The sequence below is a fragment of the Aotus nancymaae genome, unplaced genomic scaffold (genome assembly GCF_030222135.1).
Source record: "Aotus nancymaae isolate 86718 unplaced genomic scaffold, 86718_ANA_hifiasm-v0.15.2.pri h1tg000089l, whole genome shotgun sequence".
Classification (NCBI taxonomy): domain Eukaryota; kingdom Metazoa; phylum Chordata; class Mammalia; order Primates; family Aotidae; genus Aotus; species Aotus nancymaae.
In genome coordinates, this window is record NW_026988504.1 from 19,707,842 (window position 1) to 19,727,236 (window position 19,395).

Below are 19,395 nucleotides of genomic sequence, written 5' to 3' on the forward strand. Positions count from 1 at the left end.
CCTACCACGCCTCAGCCCGGCTCAGTACCCGAAGATCTTGTTGAGCATGTTGGCCACAAAGTGCTCCTCCTCGTAACTGGCCAGGCTCAGCAGCTGGGCCCCCAGCTCCTGGCAGGCCCCCTGGGCCTGGACCCAGCTCTTCTTGTCCTGCAGCCTCTCTGAGCTGAACACCTGCAGGGGCAGAGTCCAGCTGTCTAGGCTGTCCCCACTGGCCCACCCCTCAGGGGCACCTGCTGCCTGCTGCTTTTCCTATTGCGGCAAGGAAGGGGCTGGGACCTCACTGGACAGAGGGCTCAGGCTAGCTAAGGACAATCCTGTTCATCTGAGGATGAGCCTGGGGAGGGGAGCTGGCACAGTCACCTCCTGGAGAGTGCCCCTGAGCCCCATCCCCTGACCAACAGGGAGATCTGGGCTCTAATCCCAGCAGAGCCAGAGCTTCATGTGGGCAAGTCCCTTCTTCTCTCTGGACTTCAGTTTCTGTCCATAATAAAAGACCTTGAACTCTGCCAGTGATCCCCAAACCTAGCAGGGTTCAAAAATAAAGATTACTAGGCCCAATCCAGACCTAATAAATCTAAACCTCCATTGTGACAGCCTAGATTTTATTTTTATCAGGTTCCCCAGGCAATTCAGAAGAACAGCTAGGCTGGCCCTGACATTTGGGAACCTCTGAAATCAATGGTCTGTGGTTCCCTCAATTCCTCAAATGATGATTGAGCACCAGACCTCCAGATTCCGTGGACAAGTCTCACCAGAAATCACCTATCTGCAGTCTGGTGTGTCTCTGGATTGTGGCTGGTCCCACTGGGACCCCCACCCCAGGTGAACTGTCACTTTGCTCCTGTCCCCTCCTTGCCCCCCACCCTGCCAACAGGCTGCCCTACCTTATAGCAATACCGGAGTTTGGGGTCCGAGGCCCAGCCCTGGGAACAGGAGCCAGTGAGGCTGGGCGTGGGGTCTGGCCCAGGCAGTTCGGGCGTTACTGGAGTGCCCAGGCTCTGCCGGCAGATGTAGCGAGCCCGGAATGAGGTGCAGTTCTTCACCTCCCAGAGCCCCATGGAGCTGCCAGTGGCCAGGGCCACACAGCCCCCACGGCTGTACCCTGAAGAAGAGAGAAGGGAGACCCAAGCTCTGAGAAGGACTCATAATCCGGTCCTCCCTCACATCCCGGCAGGGCACCAGCATGGCCCTCACACTGGGAACCAGCTTGGCTACCTCTGCAGGGACACACTCCCTGGGGTTGGGGCCAGGTGGGAGAAAAGGAATGGAGGCAGAGCCCTGGCTCTGGGTTCACTCATGGTGAGGGCTCAGGCAAGCTGCTTAACCTCGCGAGGCTGCCTCATCATCTACCTCATCCGGTTATTGAAAGGGTTAGAAAAATAATGAATGCGAAATGGTAATAATAGTATAAGTACTCGCATTGTGCTCAGTATTCTAAACACTTCTTTTTTTTTTGAGATGAAATCTTGCTCTGTAGCCCAAAGCGAGTGCAGTGGCACGATCTCAGCTCACTGAGCCCTCTGCCTCCTGGGTCCCAGTTCAAGCAATTCTCCTACCTCAGCCTTCCAAGTAGCTGGGATTACAGGCATAAGCCATCATGCGCAGCTAATTTTTGTATTTTTTTTTTTTAGTAGAGATGAGGTTTCACTATGTTGGCCAGTCTGGTCTTAAACTCCTGACCTCGGGCATCACCCTCCTCGGCCTCCCAAAGTGCTGGGATTACAGGCATGAGCCACCGTGCCCGGCTTATATATATTTTTTTTTAATGAGCCCAGATAGAGATTATTTTTTTCTTTTCCTTTTTCGTGAGCCCAGATAGAGAAGTAATCTAAACACTACATACATTGACTCTTTACATATATTAGCACTTTATACATATTTAAGACTCACGTCATCCCTATGAGGAAAGGACCATTATCCCCACTGGACAGAAGAGAAAACTGATGCTCAGAGGATGCACAGCTAATAGACAGCAGAGTCAGGATCGGAGCCAGGCAGTTTGGTGCCAGAGCTCATGCTAATAGCCACTACACCACACTACACCAGTGATCCGTTTATGGGGAAGCCCTGGGGCTTGGTGCCGGCAGGGCCAGTCCACCCGGCCTCCTTCCTAGCTTCACCAAGTCAAAGAAGGGGCTCACCGGGCTGGTCCCGGTTCCAGTGGGTGTACATGACTTCATCCCCACTCAGCCAGTGGAAGGAGCCGGTTCTGTTGAGGTCCTGCAAGGCGGTCCAGAAGTACTCGCCATCCCAGGTGTACATGAGGCTGCTGACGAAGGCCTGCTCAAATCTTCGGAAGACAGGCTGGTCAGGGCAGGTATCTCCCCTCATCCCAATCCCCAGGCCACAGGTCAGACGCCCTGCCCCCTGGAGCTCGGGTGCTCCACCTGGCCAGTAACTTGCTCAAGAAAGCGGGGACCCCTGGGAGCCCTGCAGCTGATTCATGGAACCTCCCCTCCAGCTCCCCCTTCTATTCTCTGCACCCCTTGCCTTGCTTAGAAGAAAGTAGAGAAAGTTAGACACAGCCAATGCCTGTCTTTTTTTGAGACGGAGTCTCACTCTGTTGCCCAGACTGGAGTGCAGTGGCGCGATCTCGGCTCACCACAACCTCTGCTTCCCTGATTCAAGCAATTCTCCTGCGCTGGCCTCCTGAATAGCTGGGACTACAAGCTCGAGCCACCATGCCCACCAAATTTTTGTATTTTTAGTAGAGATGGGCTTTCACTATGTTGGTCAGGCTGGTCTCGAACTCTTGACCTTGTGATCTGACCACCTTGGCCTCCCACAGTGCTGGGATTACAGGTGTGAGCCACCATGCCTGGCTGGCCTGTCTTTCTTAGGTATCCAGCCCACACCTGTGCCTGCCCGGGCCCCGCCCAGGCCCCACCCTACATACTGGGGTCATTTAACAAGTGAGAGTCATTCTTCTAACAAGATTTGAAAACGCCCTGGAGCCCGATGAGGTTCAAAGGACTCCAGGTCCCTCTAGGCATGATGGCAGGATGCTTCCCCCTTTGCTGGGCCACATTAGGCCCACACATGGGCAAGGGCTGGTCAGGGCACCCGCCCCTCCTGTACCTGTTGGTGATGGTGACCAGCTGAGAGCCATGGTCGGTGCACAGGCGCCGGGCCTCACTGTAGGTCACTTGGTCCTCTCCCAGCCAGTAGCAGGATGGGCTGTGCCATGTCCAACCCTGGCTCAGGAGTGGACAGAAGAGGGGTGTCTGTAGGGAGGACTCTCCACCCTCACCCATAAATCCTGCAGCAGGAGATTCCAGCAGGGACATCACTGAACGTGCTCAGGATGGAGGGGACTGGTTTGAGTCCTGTGCTGTGTTCTGCACCTCGTCTCTCCACACTCGCCCTCCCCACCATCACCCATAGCTGTGGAAGCAGGGGTGGAGGCCCAGCCCCAGCGTGGCTGATTGGCAGGCCGCCAGCGACCGGCCAGTGACCTGGCCCGGGAAGATGAATAGCCCTTCAGGCTCCTCTCTTGGGCATTGAAACCAAGAGACACAGTGGGGAAATGACTGTTGGCTGGGAAACCACAGCTAAAAGGGTCACAGCTCTCTGGGGAGAGCTGTCAAGATGGAAAAGGGATGGGCAGTCTTCAGGGACCTGCCAAAGCAGGAGTCAGCGCAGGACACTCCTGGTCCAGGGGTGGCAGGAGGGGCTCAGAGACGAGACCTGGCAGACAAGGCTGGCAGGAGCCAGGGCAGAAGGGAAGCAGATGTGGTATGCGTGGTGGGCGTCCCATCTGCCAGGAGGGGCTGTGCTAAGATCCCTGGCGATCCCGGGCTATCAACCATGGACCCTCAACACTCCACACACGTTCCAGGCTGGCCTTGATGCCAGAGAAGTTGGTAACTCCTCTCTATCCCTCCTTCCACCTCCTTCCAGCCAGGACGCAGCCCCTGGGCCAGGCACTGTCCTTACCAGTCCCCAGACTCTGAAGCTGGGCTCTGGTGTCCCCTCCGCCACCTCCTCCCGCATGGGACCATGCCTGTTTGTGTTTCCCGCTCCTTCTCTGGGGGAGGCTTTAGGGTCCAGGTGGGGTGGGTGGGGTAGGGACTTAATCCAAAGGAAAACAGAGTGAAAAGCCAGCCTGGCTGCGAGGGGCTCCTGGGAGGGGCCAAGGGCCATGCAGTGTCTTTTAGGAGCAAGCTCCCCGCACGCATCGTAGCACTTGCACCCTTGCTCTACTCTCTGGAGGAGGGAGAGGGTCTGTCACCCCCTCACACCCTCAGTCACTCACTCACCCCCCATCACTTACACACCTTTCATCCCTTGACCCCTCTCCCTTCCCTGAACATCCTCTAGAAGCCCACTGGGGCTGGGAACACAAGGAGTGGGAAGGTGCAGCCCACCCTGAGTGGCCTCACTCCTCCAGGGGAGATAGACCAGCACAAACTCCATGTCAGATGGCAGAGGAGGGGAAGGCAGGATGGGGGGTGTGCAGGGACCACGCTTCACTTCAGCAGCCGCCTCTCGACATGACTAGGCTGGACTCTGAGGGAACACTTGGGGTAGACCAGCCCCCACCTCCCTGTTCTCTGCTGTCTCGAGAAAGTGGCTTCCCCCATGGGGAGGGGACTCAGGACTGGGCAGGGGATAGGGAGCTCTGCTTCCTCCCAACAGCCCCCACCCACCCCATCCCATCCAGTATCACTCCTCCAAGAAAGCAGTTTGGAGAGCTCGGGGAAGGGAGGGAGCAATCCCATTCGAGGCAGCAGGAGTTCATCCACTCAGGGCAGCTCCAGAAACACCCTCACCTTCCGGCAGCCATGGTCCTCCTCCGCAGCCCCCTGGCTCAGCTGGCCTGCCTTCTTGCAGATGGATGGCAAGGACTGGTTACAGGGACTGTCATTCCAGCGGCCTTCCTAGGGACACAGGGTGAGGAAGAATCTCAGCCCCCACTTCCCCAAAAATCTCCCAAATCGTTCTTGGAACCTGGTTCCTAGAGCTGGCCCTGTCTCTGACTTGCTGTGTGATTCTGACGCCTCTGTGTCCCAGCTGTGCGGTGGGGAGGGCGGGATGAGCCCGTAAGCCTCACAGGGTGGATGAGAGCACAAGCAGTTCACGTCCAAATGCCTTGAAACTTAACAAGCACTGTCTAAATGGGAAAGGCATCCTGGCAGGGGGCAGTGGCTCACGCCTGTAATCCCAGCACTTTGGGAGGCCAAGGCGGGTGGATCACTTGAGCCGAGGAGTTTGAGACCAGCCTGGCCAATATGGTGAAACCCCATCTCTGCTAAAAATACAAAACAATTAGCCGGGCGTGGTAGCACGTGCCTGTAATCCCAGCTACTTGGGAGGCTCAGGCAGGAGAATTACTTAAACCCAGGAGGCAGAGGTTGCAGTGAGCCAAGATCATGTCATTGCACACCAGCCTGAGTGACAGAGTGAAACTGTCTCAAGAAAAAAAAAGGAAAGGCATCCTTTTAAACTACTGATGGCTCGTTTTATAAACATCAAAACCAAACTGGCTAAGATTGTTAGAGTAACTGATGGCAGGATAGACATCTGGGACTCATTCCCAAGGCATCTAGCTAGTGCCTGCAGGGCCAGAGTGTGCAGAGGCTGCTGTGCCCAGACCAGAATCTCAGCTGATGAGGCTGAGGAGGAATTTAGTCCTCGGCCCCTGCTTCCGTCTTCACCCTCCCCAGTATCCACAGGCCCCCAGCCAGGAGTATGTCTGCCTCTAAGCTCCACCCTGAGGGCAGGCATGTTTGTGTATCCCAGCACCCAGAAAAATGCCTGGCACACAGTAGACACTCAATACATAATTGTTTTAAAATTCTTAAATAGCATCCCCTAAGGCAAATGACTGCCACTAGTCCCCAGCACTGTTTGCAGTGTGTGACAGCAGAAAATCTTGTCTATCCCTATGGCTTTCTCCTTTTTTTTTTTTTTTGAGATAGGGTCTTGCTCTGTCACCCAGGCTGGAGTGCAGCAGTACGATCTCAGCTCAGTGCAGCCTCCCCCTCCCAGGTTCAAGCGATTCTCTTGCCTCAGCCTCTCGAATAACTGGGATTACAGGCATCTGCCACCATGCCTGGCTAATTTTTGTATTTTTAGTAGAGGTCATCATGTTGGCTAGGCTGGTCTCGAACTCCTGACCTCAAGTGATCTGCCTGCCTCGGCCTCCCAGCATGCTGGGATGATAGATGTGAGCCACCACACCTGGCTGGCTTTGTCCCTTTTTAAAGGGTCTTTCATCTCTGCTTGAAGCCCTGCATCAATTCCTTCACTTACACCACATCTAAGCCCAAACCATGGCAAATTATCATAACCCCACAATTTCTTGAGAAGACGGGACCCTGGGCTGGGTAGAGCACAGGGGGCGAGGACTGGCAGAGAGCAGCCCTGCTGCAAAATATTGCACATAATGTGGGTTCTGATGCCACCTTCTGGCAGGGAAGGGCAGCTGGGAGGAGACCAAGAATGCGCCAGGCACCCTGCCTAAGGTTTCATGAGAATTAACTCCTCTAATGCCCCCCACCCTCTAGTAACTTGCCCGAGGTGACTTGGCTAGTTGGAGGTGGAGGTGGGATTCAAGCCCCGGCAGTGTCTCATGTGGAAGGGAAGGCATTGGTGGGGAGGAGTGGGATGGTTGAGAGGTAAGAGGTTCCAGGCAGGTGCTGATAGTAACTTGATATCCTTCAGCTGGGGTGGCACCTGGAGGTTGGGGATGTATTTTGTGACCCTGTGAGAGGGAGAGGGAGGTCTCACCGGCCCCCAGATGGTGACACAGTCCTCCAGACTGTCCCGGAAGTTGTTGGGCTCAAAGGGGTGCCAGTGGGTGAAGCTCACAAGGCTCCCATCAGACCACTCAAAATTCATCTGCAGTTTCAAATCGTTGAGGCCGATCCACAGCTCCTCCACCTCTGGGGGGTGCAGCAGGAGAGGAGGGGAGAGAAGACATTGAGAGGTCAGCCTCAGCCACCAGCAAGAAGGAAGGAACATTCTCTGAGGCTCCTGGCAGGATGGGCGGGGCAGTGAGAGGCCCTGCCCTCCACCCAGACACGTAGGTGGGCAGCTCCTCACCTTGCTTGATCTGCTTGGTGATGAATTCCAGCTCTGCCATGCTGTGGATGCTGACCAGGTCGCCACCACCCCGTAGACACGCCTTCTTGGACTCCTGCCAGCTGCGCTTCTCAGCCTGCAGGCGGTAGCAGTGACCCTGGAAGGGCTGCCAGCTCGGCTCGCACTCCACCTTCACATTGGCCCACCTGTCTGCAGAGACCCACGAGGCCACTGCTCAGAGACTGAGCCGCCCCATCTGGGCACCAACCCACTGGGTTGATATCAACACAGGCGAGGCCTCCGAGTCACCTCCTCTCCAAACTCTCCCAGGTCCATCCCCGTCCCCACCACAGGTCTTGGAAATGCTAAAAGGATAAAAACCTTGCAGAGCTGTTGGAGGCCCAGGGGCAGAGACCCAGGTGGTGGTGGCAGATTCCAGCCAGGACAGAACAGTCCCTCTGGCTGTGGCTCTCAGAATATGATGGGTGGGCCAGGCATGGTGGCTCAGGCCTGTAATCCCAGCACTTTAGAAGGCTGAAGCTGGAGGATTGCTTGAGCCCAAGGAGTTCAAGAGCAGACTGGGCAACAAAGGGGAGTCCCCATCTCTATAAAAAATAAAACATTAGCTGGGCATGGTGATGCACGCCTGTGGTCCCACTACCCAGGAGGTGAGGTGGGAGGATCACTTGACCCTGGGAGGTCAAGGATCAGTGAGCCGTGATCACACCATTGCACTCCAGCCTAAGCGACATGCTTGTCTCAATCAATGTATAAATCAATCAGTCAATAAACAATAGGTAGAAAGTCAGGACCAACCAGCCCTATGAGCCTCAGTTTCTTCCTCTGTAAATGGGGTTTCCTGCTATAAGATTCAAACTTGGCTTATGGCCACCCTGCCTAGTAAATGGAACCACTGTTATTCTCTCAAATAATGTTTATTGAGCACCCACTCTGTGCAGGTCTGGGCAGCCCAGGAGTGAGAAAACTGGGAAACGGGGCCTTGAGCCACTAATGGAGCCCAGGCAGGCCCACCAGAATCTGAGCTCATTATGGGTGGGCAGCCGAGAACATTAGGAGGTGCTCAAAGTCACTGCAGATCGGCCCCATCCCCCGGCCAGGACTCCTCTCACTTCTTCCCCGCTCCTACCTCCTATCACAGAGCTGAGAAATCGACCAGTCCCAAGCCCTGCCTTGCCCGACTTCCGTGCATTTCAGGTTCATCTTCTAGGGGTTGGGGTCCGAGGGCAGCTGAGGCAAACAAGCCCTCACTTGGTCTTGGCAAGAGAAAACAGGACTTCACCGAACCACCCACAGTGTCCGGCTCGGGCAGGATTCTGCCTAGCCGGGCGGGAAAGCGCGCGCCCACCAGAAGCACGGCCTCAGACTGAGATTCCAGCGGTCCAGCTACACCTGCTCCAGGAGACCCGGCAAAGCTGGGCGGGCTGCGAACCCGATCGGGCTCGCTCTCTGGCTCAGGAGCTGTCAACCATCTCTTGTTGGCCAATGAGCTAAGACCTGAAGCTGCCGCCCCAGACAAGCGTATTTTAGCGGCTGCTGAGACCTGAGGGGCCTCAGGGACAGGAAGGCAGCTTGGGGAATGTGGATGCTTTGGGGACACGACGGCGCCTGCCTTCGAAATGACAGGAGTTAAGTGATGAGACCGGGAAAGCAGAACCCGCCTAGAATATGCCTCGTGCAGAGAGATATGGGCTGGGGAGAGGGGAGGAAATCCGGGGCTTTAGGCCTGTCTGCAGGTCCAGGTCGGGGGAGACACAGAGAAGAGAGGACTTGATGAGGAGCCACAGATGGGCTAGGCATGCCCACACCCGGCCCTCCCAGTGGGCCCTTTCCTTCGGAAAGCTGCTTCTGGGAGGACTGGACTGGGGCCCCAGGCTCCCTCCAGCTAGAGGTGGAGGTGCCCTAGATCTGGCTGCTGACGTCTCAAGCTTCTGTTCCTGACCCGTTAGGGAGTGGGAGAGAAAGCAGTGATCAACAGTCTTGAATCAGGCTGGCGCCATGGCTCATGCCTGTAATCCCAGCACTTTGGGAGGCCGAGGCGGGTGGATCACTTGAAGACAGGAGTTTGAGACCAGCCTGGGCAACATGGTGAAACCCCGTCTCAAAAATTAGCCAGGAGGTAGTGGTGCCTGCCTGTAATCCCAGCTACTCAGGAGGCTGAGGCATGAGAATCACTTGAGCCTAGGAGGCAGAGGTCGTGGTGAGCTGAGACTGTGCCATTGCACTCCAGCCTGGGAGACAGAGTGATACCCTGTCTCAAAACACACACACACACACACACACACACACACACACACACACACACACACACCAGTCCTGAATTGAGTGAATCGATTATTAGCAAGACTTTCATGGTCAGGAGCAGAAGTTTTGCTCTGCACACTCCTTACGGTCTGTGGTTAGTGGATTTTTTTCTTTCTTTGGTGTTGCCGTATTTTCTTTGTAAAAGTCTCCTCACCATTCCACGGCTTCCTGGGCAACTGCGCAGCCTCTCAAACCTACACCATAGTAAATACCCACTGCCACCTACAGAAACACTCCTTTGTGCCAGCCCAGATCTCCAGCCTTCCTTACAACAACCTTGCAAGGGGGGTGGCCTTATTCTCCATTTGCAATGAGGATTCTGCACCCCAGAGACTAAGCTGCTTGCCCAGGGCCACACAGCAATAAGGGGCAGAGTCCCCAGAGCAGGCCCTGTCCATTGCCCCAACTCCTCCATGAAGCCCCTAAAGCTGTCTCTATGATCACAAATGAGAACCAGACACCCCCTGGCTTAAACACCTGCAAAGGCTCCCCGCAGCCTCCTTGGCTGGACCCAAACTTGTCCCAGCAGCCAAGACCCTGCAGAGACTTGCTGCAACCTGCCTTTTCTTCACTATGCCCTTTAAGCCAGGACTTCCCAACTATACCTGCATATGAATCATCTGGGGATCTTGTTAACTGTAGGTTCTGATTCAATTACTCTGGGGCGGGGCCTGACTGTGCATTTCTAACAAGCCACTGGGGGATGCTGTGTGGCTGGTCAGAGGACCATACCTGATGTGGTTAGAATTCTATACTCCATCCAAACTGCAACAGGCACTATCCATTTCTTTTTCTTTTTCTTTTTTGGAGGCAGCGTCTCATCTCACTCTGTTGCCCAGGCTGGAATGCAGTGGTGCAATCACGCGGCTCACTGCAGCCTCAACCTTGCAGGCTCAAGCAGTCTTCCCACCTCCACCTCCCTGGTAGTCAGGTGTGCATCACCACACCCAGCTAATTTTTAAAAAATACTTTACAGAGACAAGGTCTTGCTATGTTGTCCAGGCTGGTCTACAAACTACTGAGCTCAAGTAATCCTCCTGCCTTAGCCTCCCAAAGTGCTAGGATTATAGGTGTGAGCCACAGTGCCCGGCCGTCACTCACCATCTCTTAAAGCTGCAATGTATTTCTAGGCCTCCACACCTTTGCAAATGCTGTTCCCTCTGCCAGGAATGCCCTTCCCCCACACCTCTTTCTATCGTTTAAACTTACACTCAATTTGAAAGGCCCAAATCAAATGTTATTTCCATAAACCCCTCCTTAGCTCTCAGAAGTTGAATCAGTTTCCTCTCTATGCTCCTCTAACACTTATCCGTATTTCTATAATCACTCGTGACCTGGGATAGTGTAATTGTGCATTGAGATGTCTGTCACCTCAGCAGAATGTGGTCTCTACAAGGGAATATGGAATATTGCCAGCATTTAACACAGATCTCAACACGTGCTCCCCAAATAAAAGAATGGCATATTCCAATTTGCTCCGACTTTAACTGAACAATGAAATAAGAGTCAGAGGATAAGAGTCCCCTTGTTCTGTGGCAGTAACCAGAGGAGAGGCTGGGCCTGCCACGGCTGTGGCTATGGCCATGGCCCTGAGGGGCCCCTCTCCACCCTACGGCACAGTCCCTGGCTCACCTGGAGGGGCGGGCTCGGCTGTGGCGTTGGGCTTCTTCTTGCACACGTAGGGCAGCGCGATGCTGCAGTCGCGGTTCTGCCACCCGCCCGAGGACTCCGTGCGGATCACTCCACAGTTCTCCTCACTGGGGTTGTCTGGCTGGTCTGTGGGGGCGCAGGGCGCCAGCACCCCCGGAGAGAGAAGCTCACGCCGTGGCTCCCGGGGCCCTGCTCAGAACCTCCTGCCTCCCTCTGCCCCCTCGGAAGCCTGAACCGGTTCGGGAAGCCCGGTTCTCAGCTCCGGCTCCACCCCAGACCACGGGGTCCTACCCGCTTTCTAACCTGGGCGCACATTGCCCTGAACCCTCAACCTAGCAACCAGTACCAGCCCCACCCCGGCCTCCCCAGCCAGGCTGCTGGGTGCGCTGGTGCCCGCAGCACACAGGGATGGCTGAAGAGGTGAGTGAGGCTGGCACCCAGTCCACACACCAAGACCTGCGGCGTGGGGCAGCGCCGCCCTGCATATAGGCTGAGGGGGCAGTCCGAGAGGGGTGGAGGTCTGTGCTTCCCCCACCCACACTGCTCCTCTGCAGGAGGACACGAGGAGAGGAGTCCGTGGGAGGCCAAGAGCCCGTGGGGCCCCTAGGCTGCCCTGCGCCGCCAACCTCAGTCCTCACCACTCTCCCAGTTGAGGTACTTGAGGGGTGAGTTGTCCGACCACTGCCAGCCTCCGCTGGTGTCCAAGTCATTCAGGCCGATCCACAGGGTGGAGCTGTACCCAGTGAGGAGGCCTGACAGCCAGAAGGGGACGCTGAGCAAGGGGCCTCCAGCCCCAGTATCACCCTGTTCCCAACCCCCAAGCGGAAAGGGCGGGGCCCTCCCGTGGCGCGCGCAGGCGTCAGGCCGGCTCACCGTTGATGTAGGTCTGCTCGTGGATCTCCGTGATGCTCAGCAGATCCGCGCCCTGCTGCTCGCAGCTGGCCCAGGCCTCCCTCCACGACAGCGTGGACTGGAAGTTAAACTGGTAGCAGCTATCGGTCAGCTGGTCCTTGTCCCAGAAGGTCTCGCAGTCGTTACCTGCCACCACGACAGCCCTCTCCTTCAGGCTCCCTCAGGGGTTCCTCGGGAGTGCAGACCCTCCCCTCAACAGGCTGCTCTTGGCAGGGGAGGGGGCAGTGTCTCACGCTGGACTCTGGGCCCCTCAGCACCAGCCTCCCTCCAGGAACCCCCTCTCCCCGCCATCCCCCAGCTCCACCCACTCTCACTCTTGATAGGGCAGAAGCCCCAGCGCTCGTCTTTGCCGTAGTCCTGGGTGGTGGCACACCACAGGTGCCCGTCCTCGCGGCCCGTGCTGGTGCAGCCGTGGAACCACTGGTTGTCATATTTGAAGGGGATGGTGCACGGCTTTCCGTGGGAGTTGCCCTGGATGGTGTAGACCTCTGCAGTGGGGGAGAGAAGCCAGGCCCTCGGCACCTGGACACCAGAGGCTGCCCCACCCCTCCACCCTCCGGAGAAATCCCCTAAAACCCAGGGAGCTGGGTGTGCACAGGGGTCAGAAGGTGGGAGAGGCGATGGCACCCCACAGTGGCTTGACAGCTCCTTCTGCTGTCGGGTCAGCCCAGGAGCCAGGGAGAGGTCTCGAGGCACACCTCAGGGCTGGGAAGGGGCTCCCCCAGTACCCTTAATGCCCGTCCAAACTCCAGCTGGGCGAGGGGGCCTCCACGTCATCCACGGACAGCTGAGCCCGATGGAATCTGCTCAGCTACCCAGCCCATGGGTTCTGTGTCCCCACAAAGTTGTATCTTGGAACTCAGGGGGTCTCCCAGGAAAGGCCCCCCCAGGATGGGGCTGCCCAACACAAGAGCCCAGTCCCCTACTGGGTGACTCTGGCCCCCGTTCACCACATGTAAGATGGGGATTAAGACACCATGGGGGGCTAAAATAGGGTTTCACCTGGAGTGGGCCCGGGGGAAGGGAATTTTCATTTAATTTTATATTATTTGTATTTTGCAACTTTTACAAAAGTAAATTAAATGCTTTTGATTTTTTTTTTTTCTTTTTGAGATGGAGTCTTGCTCTGTCACCCAGGCTGCAGTGCAATGGCACGATCTCAGCTCACTGCAACCTCTGCCTCCCAGGTTCAAGTGGTTCTCCTGCCTCAGCCTTCCGAGTAGCTGGGACTAAGGGCATGCACCACTCCGCCTGGCTAATTTTTTTTTTTTTTTTTTTTTTTTTTTTTGAGACGGAGTTTCACTCTTGTTACCCAGGCTGGAGTGCAATGGCGTGATCTCGGCTCACTGCAACCTCCATCTCCTGGGTTCTGGCAATTCTCCTGCCTCAGCCTCCTGAGTAGCTGGGATTACAGGCACGCGCCACCATGCCCAGCTAATTTTTTGTATTTTTTTAGTAGAGATGGGGTTTCACCATGTTGACCAGGATGGTCTCGATCTCTTGACCTCGTAATCCGCCCACCTCAGCCTCCCAAAGTGGTGGGATTACAGGCGTGAGCCACTGTGCCCAGCCCTCTACATTTCTTAATTATTAAAAAATACTTCCTATTATAATTAAAGATGTGACTGCCAAGGGTTCACAGGGGCCATAGGCCTTGTCACCGGGAATCTGTCCTTCATGGCTCCAGTCCCCTGGACACCAGGGACCCCACCCTCCCGCCTGCAAGCAGCCCCTCACCATGGTAGGGCAGAGCACACAGATCCTCCTCGCTGCCATAGATGCGCCACTGGCTGCTGCGGGTCTGGTCCCCACGCTCAAGGGTGCCAGGCTTGGATACGTTGCTGATGCGGCCCCCCAGGAGTAAGGACAGCTGGTCACCCAGGGTACGACAATGCCAGCGAAGATTCAGTGCTTCCCGGTCACACTCGTACATGCCCAAGGAGGCCGTAGTGTTGGTGCCTGGCCAGCCTGTGCCCAGGCACTGCATGGTACCCAGGTTGAAGAGCCGGTTTCGGGAGACCCACTTCCAGCGCTGGGCAGGGTGACTGGTATTGCAAGCTGGGGTGACTCTGACCTGCCCACCCTGGGCCTCCAGGCAGCCCTGCATTCCATGGCTGAAGACGAGGAAGACGTTGGGTTCTGGAAGGGAAGGCAGGACACGAGGTGTCACAGGGGCTCTCCTGACTGGCCCTTGGTGATCGGTGTAGCTTACAGGCACCGACCATGTGCCCGGCGCAGGGTGGTGAGCCTTCACTCACACATTAAATCACTCAGTCCTCACTACCAACACTCTGAGGTAGAAACGGAGGGGCACTGCTATGCCCCTGTGCCCAGTTGAGGCAGAGGCCTGTAGGGCCACCTCTGTTCTAGCCCCTGCTCACCTGGAGAGAGGACTCAGCCCTCTGTACCACCCTCCAAAGCAAACCCAGCTCCATCTGGCATGTCGTGGACTGTATACTTTTCTGAAGATTTTATGAGGAGCAGTGAAGGCGTTTATACCACACACCACATTGCAACCTCGATCTCAATCTCTATTACATGGCGTGGTTTTCCTGCCAAAGTTCTTTGGTCTGGAGGCATTTTGTCTCACCCTTCCCCCTGCCCCTCACACTGGTTCCATCCTTTCCTCCTTCTAGAATCTTCCCAAACCACTCACCCCACCCTTGAACTATTTCATGCCTTAATTTTTAGGGAGCAATGTAGCTCTTTGGCTTTCTCAACCTTTCCCCTTTCCACCCATCTCCTCGATGAGCAGGCACCCTCTACAGAAGACACCGGGGAAATCCAACCTGCACCCCCCGACAGCACACCCACTTTACCGAGTAAGAAGTGCGGCTTCAATGCACAGAGACAGAAAGCAGTTAGTGCTTGCCTGTGGGTCATGAGGATGCGGGGTGGCTGCTAAAGGGCACAGTGCTGCTTTTGAGGGGATGATGAAAATGTTCTAAAATTAGACTGTCATGAGAGTTGCACATCTCTGTGAATAAACTAAATCCCAATTAAATATACTTTTTTTATTTTAGATGGAGTCTCACTCTGTCATCCAGGATGGAGTGCAGTGGCACGATCTCAGCTCACTACAACCTCCACCTCCCGGGTTCAAGCGATTCTCTGCCTCAGCCTCCTGAGTAGCTGGGATTACAGGCGCCCACCATCAGGCCAAGCTAATTTTCGCATTTTCAGTAGAGACAGGATCTTGGCCAGGCTGGTCTTGAACTCCTGACCTTGTGATCTGCCCACCGCAGTCTCCCAAAGTGCTTGGATTACAGACAGGCATGAGCCACCGTGCCCAGCCCTAAATATATGTTTTAAATGGGTAAATTCTATATGCAAGTTATGTTTCAGTGAAAAAAAAGAAAGGAAGGAGCAAGGGAGGGAAGGAAGGAGGAAAGAGAAAGAGAAGGAAGAAAGTGGGGAGGAAGGAGGGAGGAAGGGATGAATGAAAGGAAGGAGGGAAGGAGGGAGGAAAGGAAGGTACAAAAAGACAGACTGAGTCTTAGAGACATGAAGTGACTTGCTCCCAGTGTCACACAGCCAGTAAGCAAACCCACGTTGGTGACATCCACATTTTATCACCTTCCCCTTGTTCCCTGGCTGCCACTTACGTACACAATACACATACGGAATACATCCAATCTCCAGAGAATTTTGCATCCACTGGCCACTAGCTCCCCAGGATACTTTTCACATCTTGAAAGCGTGAATCCAATTGCTAGTGTTTCTTTATCTTTGAGACCGAGTCTTGCTCTTGTTGCCCAGACTGGAGTGCAATGGTGTAATCTCAGTTCACCGCAACCTCCACCTTCTGGGTTCAAGCAATTCTCCTGCCTCAGCCTCCCAAGTATCTGGAATTACAAGCACCTGCCACCACACCTGGCTAATTTTTTGTATTTTTAGTAGAGACAGGGTTTCACCACGTGGTCAGGCTGGTCTCGAACTCCTGACCTCAGGTGATCCGCCTGCCTCGGCCTCCCAAAGTGCTGGGATTACAGGCATGAGCCACCGCACCTGGCAGCTAGTGTTTCAATTCTAGCTCTGCCACTGAATATGGGAACTTGAGCAAAGTGCTTCACCTCTCTATGCACATTTCCTCATCTTAAGATTCTGGCAAAGATGAAATGAGATAATACATGTAAAGCAGTTTGGCAGAGTAAGAAGACTATAAATGGTCAACTTTATTATTATTCTGTGTTATAGCTAAAGAAATTGGCTGAGGATGGTGAAGCCATTTGATGACAAGAGTCACAAGGCTGTTAAGGGATGGAGCTGAAATGTGGCCCTAGCTTCTACCTAGTCTCCTGGGTCCAAATCCTGAGTTCTCTCTCTTCCTCCATGCTGATCTCACCATCCTACTATAGTCCATTCTCCAAAGGCAGTCAGGAATTTTTTTTTTTTTTTTTTTTTTTTTTGAGACAAAGACCCGTTCTGTCACCCAGGCTGGATTGCAGTGGTGTGATCTGGGCTCACTGTGACCTCTGCCTCCTGGGTTCAAGCAATTCTCCTGTCTCAGCCTCCCAAGTAGGTGAGACTACAGGCACACATCACCACACCCAGCTAATTTTTTTGTATTTTTAGTAGAGACATGGTGTTTCACCATGTTGGCCAGGCTGGTCTCAAACTCCTGAGCTCAGGCGATCCACGCGCCTCAGCCTCCCAAAGTGCTGGGATTACAGGCGTGAGCCACTGTAATCTAGCACCTGGCCTAGAATAATCTTTTATTTATTTATTTTTCTTCTTTTTTTTTTTTTTGCTTTTTGTGTTTTGAGAAAATAATCTTTTTTTTTTGTTAACATAAATTACATCCTGGCAACTTTCATTTAAGAAAATAGAACAATCTTTTAAAGACAAAAATCAGTCCTAGAAAAAATTTAAAAATATTATTGGAGTGTTGAAGGTCATAGAAAACAGTGATGTAGGCTGGGTACAGCAGCTCACACCTGTAATCTCAGCACTTTGGGAGGCTGAGGCAGGTGCATCACCTGAGGCTGGGAGTTCAAGACCAGCCTGACCAACATGCAGAAACCCCATTTCTACTAAAAATACAAAATTGGCCCAGTGTAGTGGCACATGACTGTAATCCCAGCTACTCGGGAGGCTGAGGCAGGAGAATCACTTGAACACAGGAGGCGGAAATTTCGGTAAACTGAGATTGCACCATTGCACTCCAGCCTGGGCAACAAGAGTAAAACTCTGTCTCAAAAAAAAAAGAAAGAAAGAAAGAAAAGAAAAGAAAAACAGTGATGAATTCAATGGCATAAGAACTTTTTTCAAAAAAATAGATTTATTTCATGGTGACATATAATGCCATCAGCAAGGTCAAAATTCAAATAAATGACAAAAATGTATGTACCTTATTAGAGGCAAACAGTTAAGTCTCCAATATAAAAAGAGCTTCTGGCTGGTCCAAAGGTGGTGAGTTATCCCAATTGGTTGTTCATAGTTACAGACCAAACTCTTTGTTCTACTCTTTCCTCCCTTCTGATTTTACTAGTCTTAAGAAAAAAAAGAATAAAGAAAAGAAAGAAGAGCTTCTACCAAAAAAATCGATACATGAAATTTGAGGAAAGTATCAAAATGCAGTAGGAAATGGAGAAGAGATATGCATAGAAAGCAAAAAAAGAAAATGCAATTGCCTCTTAAATATTTGAAATGACAGCCTCACTCATAGTAAAAAGGGTGAAAAAAAACAGAAGACAGGTAAATCTTCCTCCTGCTTGAATTCCTTCAAAGATGATTCATTATCCTTCAAATTAAATTCAACATCTTACTATGAGCCAAAATTTAACATAATCTGGTCCTAACAGTCTGATCTCAACCTTGTTATTCCACCTTGCTCAAGTCCCTTTGACCTCCTTGTTCTTCCTTGAACAAGCCCTGCTCTTGCCTGCCTCTGGGCCTATGCATTATTTCCTCTACCTGGCATTTCACATTTCAAACAACAAAAAAAGGTAACCTCTTTAGAGAGGCCTTCCTGGCCTCCCAATCTTAAAGTGACCACAGTTACTGTCTATCATATCTCTTGATTCTAATGCTCTTCACGGCATTTATTGTCTGATTTTTTTCAACATCTGGGTTGTCTGTGAGTCTGCACCTATTGACTGTTTTTTCTTTTGATTATGGGCCATCTTCTCCTGCTGCCTACTGTCTGCTAATTTTTATTATATGCTGGACATTGTGGATAATGTCATAAGGAGTCTGGACTTTTTTGTTGTATACTGAACATCAGGGATGATATCTTAAAGGGAATCTGGATTCTTAAAAAATCTTCCTATAAAGAATGCTGGGTTTTGTTGTGGCAGGCAGTTAAATTACCAGTGGATTACCTTGCTCCTGTGGAGGTTTGGTTTTAAGCTTTGCTAGGGTGGGGTTGTTTGGGTTTTGCCTTTAGTCTTCAGATGTGGCTCTTAACCTTGGATTTAATCATAAGGTGAGGCCCTTCTGGGGTTTTGAAAGAAAACCTTAGTTGATTACTAAGCCCCTGAAACTTGGTGGAACTTGAATTTTAAACTGTTTCCTCAGCACCAGGTAGCAACTGAAAACTCTGACTGGAACAACTGCCACAGCTCATCTCTGGGTCCCATGCCTTTAACCTGCTCCTTCCCTCCTGCCATGAACTGAACGTTTGTGTCAACCTCCAAAAATTCATGTTGAAATCTTTTTTTTTTTTTTTTTTGAGACAGTCTTGCTCTGCTGCCCAGGCTGGAGTACAGTGGCGTGATCTCAGCTCATCGTTGCAAACTTCACCTCCCAGGTTCAAGTGATTCTCCTGCCTCAGCCTCCAGAGTAGCTGGGACTAGAGGCCTGCACCACCACGCCCCACTAATTTTTGTATTTTTAGTAGAGATGCAGTTTCACCATGTTTGCCAGGCTGGTCTCAAACTCCTGACCTCAGGTGATCTGTCCACCTCCGCCTCCCAAAGTGCTGGGATTACAGGTATGAGCCACCAGAGCAGGCCTGTGTTGAAATCTTAACCCCCCAAGATGTTGGCATTAGCATGTGAAGTCTTTGGGAGGTACTTAGGTCATTATTAGGGAAAAGCCTTCATGAATAGGATGAGTGTCCAAATAAAAGATGCCCCAAAGAGACCTTCGCCTATTCCACCATGTGAGAGTAACAGTGAGAAGACAGCTGTCCACAAGGAAGTAGCCCTCAACAGACCTGAATCTACAGGGATCTTGATCTTAGACTTCTAAGCCTCCAAAGCCGTGAGAAGTACATTTCTGTTGTTTACAAGACATCTGTTTATGGTATTGTGTTTTAACAGCCCAAACAGACTAGGTCACCTTTCAGGCACACACCAGAAACCAGCCCCAGGACTTGATCCGTGCCTGCCCAAGCTCCCTTTAAGGAGTAGGAATCCAGTTCTCAGAAACTCTACTCCAGGCAGTAGTAACAGAAAATGGCCCTGGGCAGGAGGTGGCCAAAGGGGCTTGGGGCCAGAAAAGAAAAAAACTTCTTGCCTGTTTTGAGATGCTTCTCAGAGA

The 19,395-nt window shown here is 52.9% G+C and overlaps 1 protein-coding gene across 1 annotated transcript in view; it reads right to left on the bottom strand.

Moving 5' to 3' along the window:
• Positions 1 to 19,395, bottom strand: part of MRC2 (mannose receptor C type 2) — a 58,048-nt gene that overhangs the window by 12,673 nt on the left and 25,980 nt on the right. The window contains exons 2-13 of the mRNA XM_064369151.1: positions 13,648 to 14,049; positions 12,225 to 12,398; positions 11,872 to 12,036; positions 11,637 to 11,750; positions 10,981 to 11,124; positions 7,048 to 7,236; positions 6,733 to 6,887; positions 4,773 to 4,880; positions 3,079 to 3,194; positions 2,142 to 2,290; positions 885 to 1,102; positions 29 to 171 (exon numbers count right to left, since the gene is read on the bottom strand). Of these exons, the coding sequence (XP_064225221.1) occupies positions 29 to 171; positions 885 to 1,102; positions 2,142 to 2,290; positions 3,079 to 3,194; positions 4,773 to 4,880; positions 6,733 to 6,887; positions 7,048 to 7,236; positions 10,981 to 11,124; positions 11,637 to 11,750; positions 11,872 to 12,036; positions 12,225 to 12,398; positions 13,648 to 14,049 (2,077 nt within the window). The remainder of the gene's footprint in view (positions 1 to 28; positions 172 to 884; positions 1,103 to 2,141; positions 2,291 to 3,078; positions 3,195 to 4,772; positions 4,881 to 6,732; positions 6,888 to 7,047; positions 7,237 to 10,980; positions 11,125 to 11,636; positions 11,751 to 11,871; positions 12,037 to 12,224; positions 12,399 to 13,647; positions 14,050 to 19,395) is intronic.